We start from the raw sequence: 17,834 nt of genomic DNA on the forward strand, positions 1-17,834 counted from the left end.
GGTTCATTGTCAGTGACTACAAACATATTGATAAGGAAGAGACTTCTGCTTTCGAGAATACCACAGAGATTGGTGAAGTTTCATCTCGACAAATCTGCAATTGTTTAGGATACCTGAATGGAGGTTCACTTAGAGATCTTGCATCTGGTGCATAGAAACATAAAGTCTGCTAATCTGCTTATAGATCTCAATGGAGAGCATTTCTTAGGACTGTCATACACATGACGGCCGCTCAGATATACCATTCCAGAGCTGTTCTGTGAGTTTGTTTCATCCTCATTAAAAGAGGACCACCCAAGTGCATGAGGATATTACTCCAACAAATCACAACAAGCAGAAAGAGCACTTGCAATTAGCAATTGACTGCAGTTACCAGACACAAAATACAGTTCTAGATTAGACACATATAGACTCTCAAACAACAGTGTGACCGCCGTAATGTACCTTGTTAAAGTTAATGTACAACAGACTGACATGAATTTTTAGACCTGTGGAGCGCTCCTAGATAGACAACAGTTTAAATGTGGATGTGGTCAATGCCTTTGGTGTATGTATATGTGTGTGTGTGTGTGTGACCACTGCTTTAAAACAATAGCTGGGATGACCTGAAGGACCTTAAATTATGGTTTGTTCTTTTTTTTTTTTCTAAAAAGGGCTCGATCGACCTGTCCACTTGAACAAATCTAGCTGGGCCGTTGTAACAAATAGAATTTTTAATTGGTTGAGTAATCCAAAATAATTGGAAAATCAAGACATCCATTGAGGATAAAAATATTTATATCGAATAATGTATAAGAGAATTGATATGAGATATTGTTACAAATGAGGGCTCGCTTATATACCTAGGCAGGTGTGTGAAATTTCCACGATTGCAATAACTGGAATTTAATCTTTCGTCTACTAGAGATTATTTGTATTCTGAATTTTTAATTTGGCAAATAACGATTAAATCACTTTTGCAATTTTCACAATTAAAATAAGTTGTGGAAGATAAAGTATTGGAACTAAGAAAATAATGCACACACACACAATAATTTGACATTGTTGTTTTTGAAGAAATGTCAGTGGAAAAGCCTTGAAGGGAAAACCAGTTCAGCAGATGAGGGTTTTATTATTATTCAACAATTTTAGAAATATTACAACTGGTTGCCTTTCACTGCAAACCTTTGGCAAATATTGATCTCCACTAGCAAAATAATCTAAAGACTCACTATCTGCCTTTGCAACTAGATCTTGCCTCTCCTAGCAAACTCACACTCCTTGGCTATTCACATTTCTTGACTGGAAATGTGAACTGCTTGCCTTCGAAAGTTTGTACAACCACTGGGAACCTTTCCCAGCAAGTCGTATTGCCTCTTGGATTGCTCTAGGCCCACTCGCTCTGCATTCTGTTGATATCCGACTCTGGCTCATTGAAACAAGATCCTCTGCCACTCACACTATCAAACTGACTACTTGGACTAGCTTTTTTCAGCCTCCCTTTCCTGTCACTCTTACACTAGAAAATATTGAGGAAATCTCCTTTGGAATCCTGCTCCCAAATCTTTGTTGAACCCCTGCTGCTGACTCTCTCCCTATCTTCAACTACGCCCTTGCCAAATCACTGCAATTGGGTAGTCAAATTGCTCTCTCAATAAACTGTGTCTCTCCAACCCCATTGACCCTACTCTTATAATCTTTTATTGGGCAACCAACGATCATGATCACATCTCAATCAATAGCTATGATCATCTTGACTCTGTCAATTAAGTTTTGTGGAAGTCTTTAGAGAAAAATTGACCTCCCTCAATTAATCTGATTTAATTAACCACTTTTCCGAAGTTAGACTTAGGAAATGTTGAATTATAGGCTAATTAATCTAATTGAGGTGTTTCTAAGGCTTTTTTGACGAAACCTTTTCTGGATTTTGGATATCTCATGTTCCTTAGCCTCTTAGACACCATAGAGATTACAACACCATTATGCTGCTCCTACAAAAATTAACATTCCCTCTAAACAAGGAAGGTGTTCTTCACTACTCCCATTTGCTCCCCGAAGTAGACAAATTTTGCCCTACCCAAGGCCTTAGTGATTATATCTGCAACCTGTTGATCTGTGGGAACATGTTGTAGCCAAATTGATCCACGCTGTTGGTGTTTGACATCTGTGATACAACTGGTTGTCATGATTTAGCAAACCTTCGATAAATTTATTCCTTCACTTCTGGTAGCTAATTTGACCTCTTGGAAGCTACTAACAAATCAATTTGGCCTCCCTCTGAGACCTTGAATCGACCTCTGTAGTTGCATAATGACAATCTCCAGCAAACTCGCATTGCTAGGAAAAAAATCAGCCTCCACTGGAAATCAAACCATCAAACTGGGAACTACTTCTCTGCAAATTGATCTGACAAAGTACCTTGTGCCTTGGAAGTTCCCTCTGCCTCACTAAACTTGCACTACTAGAGAGACTACATCCTTCCTCTGCAAATAAAGAGATCTCCCGCTGCCACTGAGAAACTGGAAATCACTATGCACCATGCTACTGCGCTAGTTTGATTCTCCTGCTACATACTATAGTTGAACCAAACTGTGTTTCCACTACGCTATTTTGATCTTACACTGCTGATGCCTCTACTCTGGAGTCTCTGGTTGGAATTGCACCTTGCTTTTTGCAACTAGCCAATTTGCAGTGCCTTCCTCCTGCCTCTGTGTTGCTGCTATCATTGCAACCCTGTGTGTCGATTTCACTACTACTATGATACTTGGGCTCCCGTAGCAAAGTTAATGGTCTTACTGAGGAATCACATACACAACAACTGGATTTGATCCATTGATCAAGCCCTCCCTGGCTAGATCTAGATATTTTTGCTGCTCCTTCCTCGAACACTACCCGATCTAGAAAATTGGAATGTCATACTCCTCCTGGAGGAATTGCTGCTATCAGTGTGAATTCATCCTCCAACTTGGCAGACAAATCCTCGATCTCTGCTGAAGTAGCTTTCTGCTTCCCCTTCTTGTCCGTCTTCCTCTTAGGACACTGACTCACTTAATGACCAAATTCACCATAACCAAAACACTTGACCATTGACAAGTCCTTCTTTTCTCCTTTTGACTCTTGTCCCTAGCTGGGACTCCTCTTCGCTTTCCCTTATTCTATTACATGTAAGTACATGCTTTTAATGTTATTCGTGTTTTGCTTTGTCATATACATTGGATTGGGATTTTCACTATTCTTAAGGCTAATTGCTGCATGCATTTACTGCTTTAAATTGTGGAATTTTGTCTCTATTATAGCATTTCTCAATGTATGGGCCATGTAATGTGAACGAAATCTTCTAGGGGTAATTCTATCAATGAATTGATCTTGATAAGCTATCAAATTTTGCACATCGTAGTATAAAAGTTGCAAGATTACTTCTCTTTGACCTAGAAGGCTAGCAGAGTAGTCTTGTGGCCTCCTTGACCAAGAACCAAAGGTCCTCACTCATTTTCATCGTAGAATCCATTCTCCCAAGACTAAGGCACTGATCTACCAAGAGGTGGTCACCTAAAATCATACCCTTTTCACCTTTTCCTAGGTCTAGCTAAATTAGGTCACCTAGGGCATCATTTTCCCGACAAACTATTCCTCCAAAAGGTTCGATCTCGTAGCCTCTCTTGCGCTGGTGTCTCCTCAAGACCTCCTCCAAATTTGAGTCCATTCCGATGGTGGAGTTGTGAGAAAAGCCAAGCCCTAGCTTCGAGATCAAACTTTGCCCTAGTATCCCCAAGGTTAGTGCCTCATAGGATCAATTCAACGCCTTTAACTAAAAATTATTTTTTTGATCCTTTCCCCCTCCTTGTCTAGGTTAAGAACATCATTGGTTGCTAAACTCTTGCCTCCTAACCTAGGCTGGGTCCACCTTGTCTCGTGTGGTCCCGTTCCTTTGAAAAGACAAATTTTCAACAACCATCCGAGATACCAATTTGAATAAGGATTTTAGGGATTGGGAAACCTTTTCATGAATCATATCCCTTAAAACTAACCCTTAAATCCTCTCATTCCTCTCCTAGATGTCATTGTACGTTTCTTAAAAAGCAAGCAAGCTTTATCCTTCAACCTTTTTTGTTAAGGAATCATTTGGGTCACCACACATCCAATCATTGATTTAAATTTTATCCTTCATTGGTGACTCCATAATATACTGGGTCTGCTCCCATCGGTGAAAGTCCGTAAATGGTAGGGAGCCTTAGCTAAGGTGACAGTGGGCTAAGTCTCCATTTGTTGCCCTTGGTCTAGCATTTTCCCTTCAGGGACCCCCTTTAGGTCCCTTGCTAGTTTGAGCAGTATGAGGATGCATGGTTAGGCAATCAGCAAGCTGCTCTTTTCAGGCTATTTGATCATCTTGTATTATTTCTTTAGTGGTAAATCAGATATCCATGGTCTTGAAAATTTTAGGATTTAAATTTACCATGTACATTTAAAAAATCTGCTTCGTAATCTATCTTTTGTGCCTTAATAGGCCAAACTTATATATTGCACCCTATTATGCTGCATGGCTTTGAAGCAGCACAAATATTCCAGATAAAACCTGTTGATCGAAATGTTTTCCATAAAAAGAATGATGTTATATTGGATATTTTTATGTTGTATTGAAGAAAAATTATAGAGGTGATATAGTTGTGCCTATCACAAAAGAAATATTCAGGTACGTTGAATATCACAATCTCCTATGTGGTTTAGATGAGGTTATAACTCATATTTCTGTAAGGATTATCTGAGTTTATCATGGTTTTTGCATGTTTTAAGTTCAAGGATAGTTGATATCCTTTTTGTCTTCCATCTTTTCAATCTAGTTCCAAAATCAGCTATATTAGATTTCTAACCTTGATTGTGGATAACATCTTTCTTATGGTATAGGGCATTGCGGGCAATCTGGTCCCATTCTATAACAGATGTAAACCTGGTGGAACCATCTAAGTCAATGTCCTACGCCAGTAGGAATCTTCTACGAGGTATAGCATATATGAATTGTACTGCACAATTTGGTATTGTACTTAAGATGAACGATAATTTCATGTTGTAAGGTTTTTGAGATGCAAATTGGGCAGGTGATATTGGAAAATGAAAATTTACAACTGGTTATGCTTTTCCTCTTGGTAGTGGAGTGAAGCAGTATGGCTACATAACATTTTATGGAATTTGCAGCTTCTACAAATGCAACTAACAACTTTATTTTGTGACAATCAAAGTGCAATCATGATTACAAAGAATCCAATTTATCATTTGAAAACAAAACTTGTCAAGATTCATCATGGTTGTATCAGAAAACAAGTGTAGAAGAAATTAATAGAATTGATTTATTGCAAGTCCCAAGATCAAGTAGTGGACATCTTTACTAGACCACTAAAAAATGATAAGTTTGAGAAATTCTGATATATTTTAGGAGTTAGGAAAATGAAATGAACATTAAAAGGAAGTGTTAGACATTGTAATCTTTATTTTATCTATGGATAGTAAATGTTATGTATAAGATTAATGTTGTAATATCATAAAGTGAGAAAAAAGTCATACATAATAAATGACATTTATGTTAATGTATTAAATAAAATTAGATTAGTGGTTCCTCATGATAAGATAAGATAAGATAAGATAATTTTATAAATGTCCAACAGATGACCACAAAAGTAGGTCAATGGGACTAAAGGATATATCTAGTTAAGTACAATGTGGGAGTGCAAACACAACTCCTAGAAAATGCCAAAGCTAAATCTAGGATAAAATGAGGTAATGAAGGATACAACCATAGGACAACCTCATAAACATGTATATAACCGGATCAAAGGTCCCCGGTGATGTAGAAGACTAAGTGAATAAGTCCAGGGCTAGAGATCGATGATGTCAAGAATGCTTCAGTCTCTTAGCTGATGATGAGGGGGGCAACAATGGCGCTGGTTTGCTATTGGAGTCTTTTGGATCCAATGTGGTGTTTGGATACACGATTTTGGGGGGGGATGTAGGAGCAAGGGATACTCCTAACATCCGAGGCCGAAGGAAAGAAGCTCTAGATAAGTGTATGTCTACTCCGTTGGGGTTGGGGAGCAGTTCGTTATGGGGGGAAACTTGCTTGGGAACTGTCTAGAACTAATCCCTCTAATACTCTAGGTGTGAGTGAATTGATGTGTTGTTCGACACCTCCACAACAGTCTCGAGGATATTGCTTGGCCTCCCAAATGGGGGGGCCTGAGGGGATATCTAAGGTCTCACTGTTCTACTATCTGAAATACTTTGGAACTTAACTCGTTGCTTGTTCCTTCGATCAGTTCGATCAACTTGGAAATATGATATGATCGTTCGAATCGTCCCCGAGTGAGGCAAGTTATGTAGGGTCTGATGTCTATGTTTGAATATCTCCCTGGGGAAGAGGGCTAGGCATCTTTGGTGAAGATACTAGAAGAAGGTAGAGAGGATCCTCCCGAATCTCTACAGAGGTAGCGGTAGCGCTCTTTGATCTCGTATTATAGGCGGGCACCTAAAAATAAGGTGCTGCTCTGTCTTTGGATCCTAAAGGTGACACACTTGGCAGTTCTTATTAGATCTTGTATATGATGGTTAGTCTCCGCTCAAAGTCGATGAGAAACAACCCAAGTTGGCCCAAAGGGATCTTGAGTGAGTGCATCCAATGTCTGCGTGTGTATGGAGGGCAGACGATGATGCCATCATATAACTCTTGGAAATACTGAGGGTAGAAGGACATCTTCAAGCGCAGGCCTATCCAGGGGGAAGTCCAAGTGACTTGAATGTACAATCTATAGATATCCTCTCTAATTGATGTTAGTGTTTGTAGCTCAAACAAGTATTTCCATGGGGGTGTCTACTTATGGAAATCGTCTTTAAAGGCATGCTATGCTTTTTCAGAAGTTCACTTTATTAATTAATTAATAAAGTGAACGTTCTTTTATTAAAGTGATTTTTAATTAATACAGTGACTAAAGTGGGTCACTTAATAATTTAATTAAAAGAGAGCCATGGATCTCAGGGTTAGATCTCAACCGTTGAATATTAGGTTTTTGGATCATGTCAAAGTTATAAAAGAAAGAGAGGGAAAATAACAGAGACACTGAAGTTTGAACATTCATTTCACAAGTCACGTGAGTGAAGGAGAAAATCAAAGATCTGATTTTCAGCCATTGGCGAGAATTTCAACAAGGAGAAGGAAACTAGTGTTCAATGGATAGGCAACCAGTTAGTAGAAAAGACAGGAGTAGCCAAACAACCTAACAGAGCAGTCTGCATCGCAGTTTGTATGGATTCTATATCACCATACAGATTCCGTACCATCGTACGAATATGAGGGTAGGTTGCCTCGATTTCCATGCGAACTATAATTTTCATGTTTGTTGTTTGATTGATTAATTCTCAGAGCCATTGTTTTAGGATATCTTAACATGGCTTTAGGGCTCTAGCTCTGAGAAAAAAGCAAATCTATAATTTTCAAGTTACTTTAGTAATAAAACACAGGACAATGATGTTAGTAACTAGTATGAAAGTTGAGGATCGACTTGATGGGTTTTCAAATTTCTTGCCATGGAAGGGAAGAATCTCAGTGATCTTGATGAAGCAAGACTTGTGGGAAGTTGTGTCTAACCCTCCTCCATCTCCAATGTAGGCCTCAAGGAGCATGTAGACACTGACAATAGGAGACCTTACTATGTAGGCAACATGGGATAAGAAGGACATAAAGGCACAAACACTGATCCTTGAAGCTATTAAGGATCATCTGATTCCACATGTTGTAGAAAAGACTAGATCTAAGGAGATGTTTGATGGCTTAGTATCGCTTTTTCAAAGTGATAATATGAGTTGAAAAACGATTCTCAAAACTAAGCTCAGAGAATGTAGAATGAACCCCTTTGACAATGTAACCAACTAACTTATGAGGATCACACAAATCTGTGACCAACTTGCAGTTATTGGAGACGCTGTATTGGATGCAGAGCTAGTGAATGTTGCTCTGAATAGGTTCAACAAGGCCAGGAACCATTCATCATGGGCGTTTGTGCTCAAGAACATATTCTCAATTGGAAGAGACTTTGGGATGATTGCATAAAAAAGGAGACTCGTAAAGAGTCTAGGAGCAATAAGCAAGGAGGAGCAACAATAGATGAAAACTTGTTCCTTATCAAAAAAATGAAGAAGACCAAAGGGAAAGTTTCCATCAAGAAGGGTGATAGTCAGGGAGAGGGACAACAGTTCAAGTAGAAGAGAGATATGAGCAAAGATAATTTGCTATATCTGCCATAAGAATGGCCACTTTGCTTCTTCGTATCCACAAAAGCAGAAGAGCAAAGGGAAATCGTAGATAGTTGCAATGACAATCAAGACACAATTAAGCGAACTTACTTCCAAGTTCAAGAGTGACTTTTCACTTGTGTCTTGCCTTTCTACCGACACCATTGCTAGAACCGCCTAGAACTTGCACAGTGGCACCTCCCATCACAAGATAGAGGCTACTGAGCTATTCAGTAGTTTTGTAGTGGATGACTCAAGGATCCATATTGAGCTTGGCAATGATGTCAAGTATGCATTGAAGGGATAGGGAACAATTTAGTTCCAACTTGAGTCAGGAGGGTCCTTTGATGCATAGGAGGTACTCTATGTGCCTGACCTAAAGAAGAACCTTTTGTCCATCTCAGTCATGGAGGACAAGGGCTACGAGGTTAACTTTTGGAGGGGGCAAGTGTTCATTGCCCAGAAGGAGCCAATCTAGAGACTGTAGTGAGGATTAGAGTTTACGAGGGGTATTTGTATAGACTTCAAGTTCAACCTGCTTAGTGTGAAATTTTCTGAATCTACACATCAGAAATCCTATTGCAATCACTGGTTTATCATCTCCTACTTGTTTTTACATTCAACAAGTTATTTAATTATTAAACAACGATGAAAACACTATTGCAGACTACACATACATACAGATCATGAACTGAAAATAGAACGAGACAAATACACAAGGGACACTGTTATTTTTGGACAAATGTCCCTGGAAAAACCCAATGCGGGAAAACCGATGCAACAACTCTGAGGGTTTTCTATTATTAAGCAGTAGTTTTGAATACAACTCTGGATGCCCTCTCAACAATCCAGTTACAGAGATAAAAATATACTGGCAGAAACCTAAGTGAGATTACCTCACTTCACCCGACAAAATCTCTCCGTTTCGGCAACTGGATTGGCTGTCCCTAACTACAACTGCGCTGCCCCTTCGCAGTAGCTGCGTGGCCCTGCGTGGAGCACACTGGGATGTTGTGTTAGCACTGCGCTGCCTCCTCTACCCCCTGGAGCTCTGATGTCAACTTTCTTGGCTGGTCCTACTGCTCCTTGGCTGAATTCGGATATCTGCTGGAGGGTGGCTCTATCCCAGCGCTAGAAATGCGTGGGCCCTTCTTGGCCCAGCGTCAGTCTCCCAAGGTCCGCGCTACCTCCTCTGGCGTCTCTCTGCCTCTCTACTGTTATTCGAGGTCCTGGAGAAGATCCTTCAACCTCAACTATCCCTGCCCCTCTACTGCTACAAATCACTTGTTCATTTTTCTTAGCAAACCTCGCCCCAGAAAAATCGAACTGACTGATCTCTCAAGTGTATCTCCAACTGACCCTCAAGCCTCCTCTTATACTTTTCCTGTTGATAAATCAATGATCGAGATTAAGTCCCTAATTAACAGCTAAGATTAAAACAGACTTGATCCTTGTCACTTAGAAGTTTCTCATCCATATTCTTCTTATTTTTTTTTCTCAGTAAAAACTAATTCTATTAAGAGGAAATATGGTACAATAAGAAGATACAGCCAAGAGAGGCAAGAACACAGGCTGCCGGAAAGGAAAGACTATCCACCTCGGCCCCTAAAAAGGAAAAGAGAAGAGAGCTGTGCTGAGCACGAAGAAACAAGAAGAACAGATGAGCCAGAGCAGAACAGAGGATTCTACCCAACATGTGTAGAATCAGTTATACGACATTTTTTTCCTTTCTTTTTACCAACTTTGACCCAGTCAAGAGGACTTTGCTGAACCGGCATGATTTGCACACTGAGCTGAGCTGACGGGGAGGGCTCCTTGTCTGAATCCGAGGTGGAGGATTCATGATTCCTTTTCTGTGAGGTTGGAGGGACAGAGGAATCCTTGGGATCAGGCAAGGGCGGATCCTGTGCTAGCTTTGCTTCCATTCCTTCCTCATCCTCTTCCTCTTCATCCGAGCTGAAATCAAAGTCATCCATGGGGGGAGGATCATGAGGCTTCCAACTTTTGGATTTCTGCTTAGGACTGACTTTCTTCTTTTGGGTAGGCATCGTGGGACAAGAGCCCTTAAGGTGTCCTGTGTAATGGCAGTTACGGCATCGAAAGGCTGTGTTCTCGTAGTCCAGGGTCTGAGTCCAATGGAAGTCTCCAATTTTGAGATTGATCTGGTCAGGGAGACCTTTGCTCATGTCGATTTCTGCACAGATTCTGGCAAAGGTATATATTCCTTTTTCCCCTCTGGAGACGTCTGTGTCTAGAAAGCGGCCTAGGGAATTTCCGATCCCTTGGAATACTGCAAAATGCCATAGGTGCGCTGGAAGATTTGGAAGTCTGACCCAGATGGGGAGCTTGGTGATGACTGCTGTAGAGGGATCGAAATCTGGGAACCAAGGGGTGAGGAATAAACCTGCTGAGCCCCAGAACCATGGGCCTGCTGTTAAGGCTTTCTGGTAGTCCTCATCTAGAACAAACACAACAATGAAGAAGCCCTTTGAGCATAACAACACCTTGCAATTGTTGGTCCAGTTAGAGTGAATCCATTGGTAAAGGTCTGCTGTACGCGGCCAGAGCCCATTGAACCTGCAAATAATGGCTTGTTCTGCAAACGTTTGGGTTTGCTCATCCAGCGTTGGATGCATGATTTCAATGGAGGGGGTTTCCTCCAATTTGTCCACCAGAAAAGGCTTGGGAGCCTGAACTGGTGGAACTGTTTTCTTAGGCATCTGAGCATGGACAACATCTTTGTATGACAACGTCTTAGCTGAGGATGATTGTCCAACAGCTCCCCCTCTCAAGCGAAGGGTAAGAGTAATGGATGCATTTCTCTGAATACTGTAAAAAGACAAGGGGAGAGGATCCTCAAGTTGTTTACCTTCATGGAGAAGTCGTTGAGCTGCAGAGGGTATCCCCAACTTGAGATCCAGAGCATGCTTGAGGTCCTGCACAAGATCCGACGAGCTTACCCAATGTAGCAGAGTTTTGCCGGAGATAAGCCTGATCTGGATCTGGAACTCGGCAGAAAGATCAGGGTTCTGCTTTCCTTTGCAGATCCAAGATGAGAGAAGGCTGGAGCTTTGTAGGGCCTTCTCCTCCTGAACTTGCCGTAGGGGATTGTGAGGAGAAGAGGAGAGGGTCCAAAGATTGATGAATCTGTTAATGCGTTCCGCCCAGGAGAGCTTCCGGATGATCCGTCCAGGCAGATCCAGGAAGCTAAAATTTTTTTGAAGATCTAGAACAGAGTATTCGCTATTCTGGGGGGACAGAGAGGGCGCTGATATGAATGGGCCTCCTTCCAGAGCGGAGTAATTCTTCCCGGGGGCCGCCGCCTGAGGATAGACAAGAGAGTACTCTGCGCGTTCTTCCTTAGCCACTACACCTGCATTCTGAAGGGGGCGGCTGGCGCGAGAAGCGACGTCACAGGTCCAAGATCTGTCAGCTACAGGGCCGAGGATTAAACAAAAGAGGGAGAGGGGGGCTTCCAGAATATGTTGGAAAACAAGCGTATCAGAGGTGAAGAAAGCCAGACATCCGTGAATGAAAGGCGCATCTCCTGCATCGACAGGGCTGTCCCGAGGCCAGACGGCGGCCGAAAGCGAGGAGGCGACGACAATGCTAGGGTTCATCTTCGGCTCCGGAAGTCTTCCCACTCTAATATTTTGTAAAAAAAATCCATATTCTTCTTATTAATACCCATTAATACTTTTATTTTCCCAAGTTTAGACTTAGGAACCCATTAAAAATATTAATTATTTTAATAACTCCTCATTCGAGTGGAACTTCTCCAAATGATTTATGGGTCTTGGAGATCTCATGTGTTCTAGCCTAAGTTACCAGAAAACGGATACGGGAATGGATACGGGTACGGGGTTTGAAACGGATACGACAAATTTTCAAACAATCTGGATACGATACGGCAGGAAACGACACACACACACACACACATATATATATATTTTAAAAATAAGAATTTCATATTACCATTCATATTTCAGAATCTAGATTATCATCTATGATCTATCATGATTCATCATCATCAATTCAACATATGCCATAACCATTCAACATTGTCAACATCATTAACGATTATCGATAAAATTTGAATTGTGCCTCAAAGAAAAGCATAATATATTAATACATCCAAAAACAGTAAAACAGGGTTGATGAAACTTCAAGAAAATGGCAAGTAGTTAACTTTTTTTTATATAACTTCAAGAACAGGTTTGAGGTTTCTCAATCGGAAACCAAGAGAGTGAATTTACTAACTTGGAAAGAACTTCATCGGGAACAAACACACGTTAATCAAAACTACATGATGGCATAGTATTATAAAAACATCTGCACCAGAACAAATCACTGATTCTCCAGACAGAAAAAGATTTGCTTATTGCCATTAAGGTCCAAAATGAATTATTATTTTTATTTATTCTACAAGACGTTGGAAAGAACTATAAATAGTTCAACCTACCTCACAAAATAAAATATTATTTTTATTTATTCTAACATATGTTGAGAGAATTATAAAAGTATCCTAAATGGGCGAAATAGATCAATAGAGCCTACACAAAACACAACATGAAGAAATTAGATGGACTTGGTGGCCACATCAATGCCCTTGATACTAGATAATGGGGATGGCCCCATCATGAGGTTGACCAAAACGCCATAATATGGACGGCTCTCTCTACAACGCTCAGGTCAACCGCATGGTTAAATCATCTCCTGTAAACCATATCTTCGTGGACCCGAAAACTGAACCTGTATTCGCGTCCTCAAAGACCAGAGTTCAACGAAAAGAGATGTAGTGTTGAAATACTTTTTGGCCCCTTCTAAGCTCGATGCATTAATTATATCAAAAAATCCCTTTAGCTGACCACCCATGAAATATCGAGCTCATAACTTGTTTTAACATGGTTCCGTCCAATTTATCATACTCGGCCGCTGCATAAACGATGCGGATTGGCAAGGTGCTTAGCTGTAATGTGAAGGCGGCCCATTAAATTTTCCAGATTACCATTCATTCGGTTTAAGAAGCGATCCCTGATAAAATTTTGATATACAATAATGGAATATGGCTGCCAAAAAAAATGGATGCGGTATTTGCGGACCTCAAACAGTTTTTTTTTGCTGTAAAACATTTAAAATTTTTCCAAATACGTTTTAAAATTTCAGAAAACGTTTTCAAATTTCAGAAAACGTTTTCAAATTTTTAAAACAGCACGTTTTTTCTACAAAAACGCCATTTGAAAAAAACTTCCCGTATCCAAAAACAAAAACGGCACCAAAACATTTTCTGGCGTTTTGTTCCCGGATCCGTATCTGAAACAGGAAAACGCTGTTTCGGGGGTTAGGGTAACCGTTTCCCGTAACTTAGGTTCTAGCCCCTCCACAAAATTTTAGAGCTAGAGCACATCCGATGCTACCCAAAATCAACAATCCCTCTTAGCAAGGAATGTGCTCTAGTAACACTTCTCAACAGAAGTACTACATTGATCCACTACATCGGTCCTCTGTGTTGCTGATGCTTGGCTTGATGCCCTTCATCCACTACACTGCTGCTTCCTGTACTGCTGCCCATGACTCTGCCACTGCCACTGCTACATCTGTACTACAACTCCCTCTCAAAATGGTGCCTCATGTTGGCCATAACATTGCCACTTCTAACTACTGCACTGCAACTCAGTTGCTGAGAAGTAATCAACTGAAACTTCACCCAAAAACTGACATGCTAGTCAGTTTGGATGCCTCGTGATGTTGAAGCTACCTTTGCTGCTAATCTGTGCTAACCCTCTGCCGCTACTTCGCTGTTCCAACTAGCTCTGTGCCTCTCGCACTGCTACAACATTCATTGCGCTGCCTCAGACTCTAGCTTTGCCATTATCGCTACATCACACCTCGCTCCAATCGACACTCTTCATTTTGCTACTGTCATTAAGGGCTCTCGTAGCTGTATGTGATCCAAGAGTTTGGGCACCTCAAGGATCTTGCCCTTTTTCATGTAGTCCTCTCAACTACAACTCCATGTCTCCCCACCTCTTCTCCGGAGGCGCATGAGCACTCATGGTACAATTGTCATCCTCGTCTTCCCTCCTACTTCTTTAATGGATCAACATTGACCAAACAACAACTACTTTCAAGGCATAGTCCTTGATGCAATTTTTGTCTAGGACTGCTAGGATCCTGGACTTCCAGATGACAAAATTGGAAGCTCGATCCAATCGATCTTAATCCATCAGTCCATTGATTGCCATCTTTGCTCAACAAATATAGGATAGGTTCTCTTCTTCCTCTCATGCTGCTAATCCAACAAGACTTGGATCTGGATTTCTTTGGCGCAAGAAACCCTTTAAGGAACAAGCTCCTCTCGACTCCCTCTAAGTCCTGATTTCCTTCACAGAAATTCTCTAGCCAAATGTTGAATCACTCCTCTCCAGTCCTCCTTTGCTGCTGCAACTCGGATCTAGATTTCTTTGGCTAGAAATCTGTCAAGGCAGTGACTCCCTCTACCTCGGCTCTGTCTCCACAGACACTATTCTGCACCAACAACAACAACGCCCCATCAAATCCTCAGATCGAATTTGCTCTGTTCCCCCAGCCCTGACAACTAAAGAATTTGAGCTCCTCTAGCTCTACGCAATCACTGTGTAAGCTAGATCAGCTCCTCCTGGCCACAACGTCACTCCTTCCTAGTTCAGAAGGGTGACGTGGCTTTGCATGAGTCTGATTTGCCCCTCTCTGCTTCTGCGCTGGCCTAGACAGCTGACGCAGTTACTGCGTGGGCTCCTCCCTGCTACTGTGTCACCCTCATCTGGCTCAAAATGCTGACGCAGGCACTGCGTGAGCCTCTGCGTCCCTTCTTCTGCACTGCGTCACTCTCCCTCCGCGCCTTTGGCTTTGGAGCAATGTTGTCACTCGGGACAGCTGCCTCTTTGCAACAAATTCTCTGGATCTCCTGGCTGGTGTCTTCAGTGTCCTATGATCTGCAATGCTCTGATACCATGTGAAAATTTCTGAATCTACACATCAGAAATCCTACTGCAATCACTGGTTTATCATCTCCTACTTGTTTTTACATTCAACAAGTTATTTAATTATTAAACAACGATGAAAACACTATTGCAGACTACACATACATACAGATCATGAACTGAAAATAGAACGAGACAAATACACAAGGGACACCGTTATTTTTGGACAAATGTCCTCGGAAAAACCCAATGCAGGAAAACTGGTGCAGTAGCTCTGGTTTTCTATTATTAAACAGTAGTTCTGAGTACAACTCTGGATGCCCTCTCAATAATCCAGTTACTGGCAGAAACCTAAGTGAGATTACTTCACTTCACTGGGCAAAATCTCTTCGTTCCGACCACTGGACTGGCTGTCCTCGACTACAACTGCGTTGCCCCTTCGCAGTAGCTGTGTGGGCCTGCGTGGTGCACACTTGGACACTGCATCAACACTGCGCTGCCTCCTTTGCCTCCTGGAGCTCTCACGTCAACTTCCTGCTGCTCCCCGACTGAATTCGGATTTCTGTTGGAGGTTGGCTCTACCCTAGTGTTGGAAATGCGTGGGCCCTTCCTGGCCCAACATCAGTGTGCCTGGGTCTGCGCTTCCTCGTCTGGCGTCTCTCTACCTCTCTCTGCTGTGTATTTGAGGTCCTGGAGAAGATCCTCTAACCTCAACTATCCAAGCCCCTCTCCTGCAACAGATTACTTGTTCGATTTTCTTAGCAAACCTCGCCCCATAAAAATCGAACTGAGTGATCTCTCAAGTGTATTTCCAATTGACCCTAAAGCCTCCTCTTATACTTTTCTTGTTTATGAATCAACGACGGAGATTAAGTCCCTAATCAACGGCTAAGATGAAAACAAACTTGATCCTTGTAACTTAGAAGTTTCTCACCCATATTCTTATTAATACCCATTAATATTTTTATTTTCCTAAGTTTAGACTTAGGAACCTGTTAAAAATATTAATTATTTTAATAATTCCTCATCCGGGTAGAATTTCTCCAAACAATTTTTGGGTCTTGGAGATCTCATGTGTTCTAGCCCCTCCACAAAATTTCGGAGCTAGAGCACATCCAATGCTATCCAAAATCAACACTTAGGCACTAGTGCACACTGATGAGAGCATGGACGAGCTTTGGCACAAGAGGATGGGACATCTCCATCACAAAGATCTACCATTACTAAGACAAATGGTCACTGAGCTTGCAGACTTCAATTTGGACCAGCAGTGTGTGTGCAAAGTGCACTTGGAAAAAATGTTAAGGCATCTTTCCCTAGCAGTAAAACATGATGCAAAGGCATTTTGGATCTGATCCATTCTGATTTAGCAAGGCCTATGTTAGTATCTTCAGAAAGGGCGCATCTTATTATGTGACCTTCATTGATGACTTCTCCAGGAAGACGTGGATCTACTTTATGAAGACCAAGGGTGAGGTCTTAAGTCATTTCAAAGCTTTCAAAGCTTAGGTGGAGAACATGACATGAAGGAAGATCAAGGTGCCGAGGAAAGACAACAAGGGTGAATACACCTCTAATTGTTGATTTTTCAAGTGCAATAGATACAAGCACAAATTCCTTAAATTGATAATTACCTTTAATGATTTATAAATTCCACTTAACACTTTTATATTATCATCAAGCAATTATATTTTAGAAATTCAACCATAGAAACAATAGGACAATAGAGATCACAATAAAACAATGATGCACGTAGACAACGCAAATTTTACCCTAGGAAAGCCCACTTGGGGGAAAACCCAACAAACTTTTTCTTTGAGAAATTATGAATTCAACAAGAGATACACCTAATCCTTCCAGGCAAAAATAAAGTCAAATTGACTAGCAACAAAGCCCTGGTCAAATTGTCTTCTTATCAAGGGAAACTGTTGCCCAATAGAATTTGGTCAACTCTGAGTTAATAGAATGAAATTCGACCTTCTTTTTTGCCTTAGAATTTCGTCCTATTGCCATGAAATTGCCTTAGAAAAGTTTGTGCTGTCAATGAATCTTCTTGAGAGAACTTCGTTCTTCTGTCACACATGCGAGATCAAACAAAGAGAGATAAAGAGCTAGGTCAAATGCTGGAAGGTTTTGGTAAACTTTGGCTTCCTTATCTTGAGTCTTCTTCGCATAGATGAGAAAATGATCTTCTTGTTCTTGTGTGATCCGAATTTTCCACGAGGAGGAGAACAAGTGCCTTATTTATAGTCTTCTAGGAGGCCAAATCGGTGCGTCGACAAGCCAGGCCAACTTGATGTTCTTGGAGCCAAAAATTCAAATTTAAAAATTCAAAATTACCACCTTTTGAAATTGACATGAAGAACATGTTTTGTACTTATCATTACATATATTTTGGAGGGATAAATTATTAAATATGAAGGCCGACCACAGCTACAAAAACCAACACTCTCTCTTAGCTAGGGAGGTATTCATAATAACTTCTTCAAATGGTCTCTGGTTGAAAAATTTCTCTAAGAAAAGGTTGAGTGAGCTAGCTAGATTGGTGTATCCATCCACTACATGTGGAAAGTATCTTGCATCATCATCATGCTCAACAAGTTGTCACTTGGAGCAATT

General features: G+C 41.1%; 1 protein-coding gene across 2 annotated transcripts in view; it reads left to right on the forward strand.

The window, feature by feature from the left end:
• Positions 1-17,834, forward strand: part of LOC149260326 (rsm22-cox11 tandem fusion protein 2, mitochondrial-like) — a 500,616-nt gene that overhangs the window by 129,319 nt on the left and 353,463 nt on the right. For both annotated transcript variants that reach the window (XM_089420308.1, XM_089420298.1), the window contains exon 5: positions 4,882-4,976. In XM_089420308.1, the coding sequence (XP_089276434.1) occupies positions 4,882-4,976 (95 nt within the window). The remainder of the gene's footprint in view (positions 1-4,881; positions 4,977-17,834) is intronic.

Source organism: Pinus tabuliformis, chromosome 6, assembly GCF_031772625.1.
Source record: "Pinus tabuliformis cultivar Carrire ecotype Pingquan chromosome 6, CPIR1, whole genome shotgun sequence".
NCBI classification, from domain to species: Eukaryota; Viridiplantae; Streptophyta; class Pinopsida; order Pinales; family Pinaceae; genus Pinus; species Pinus tabuliformis.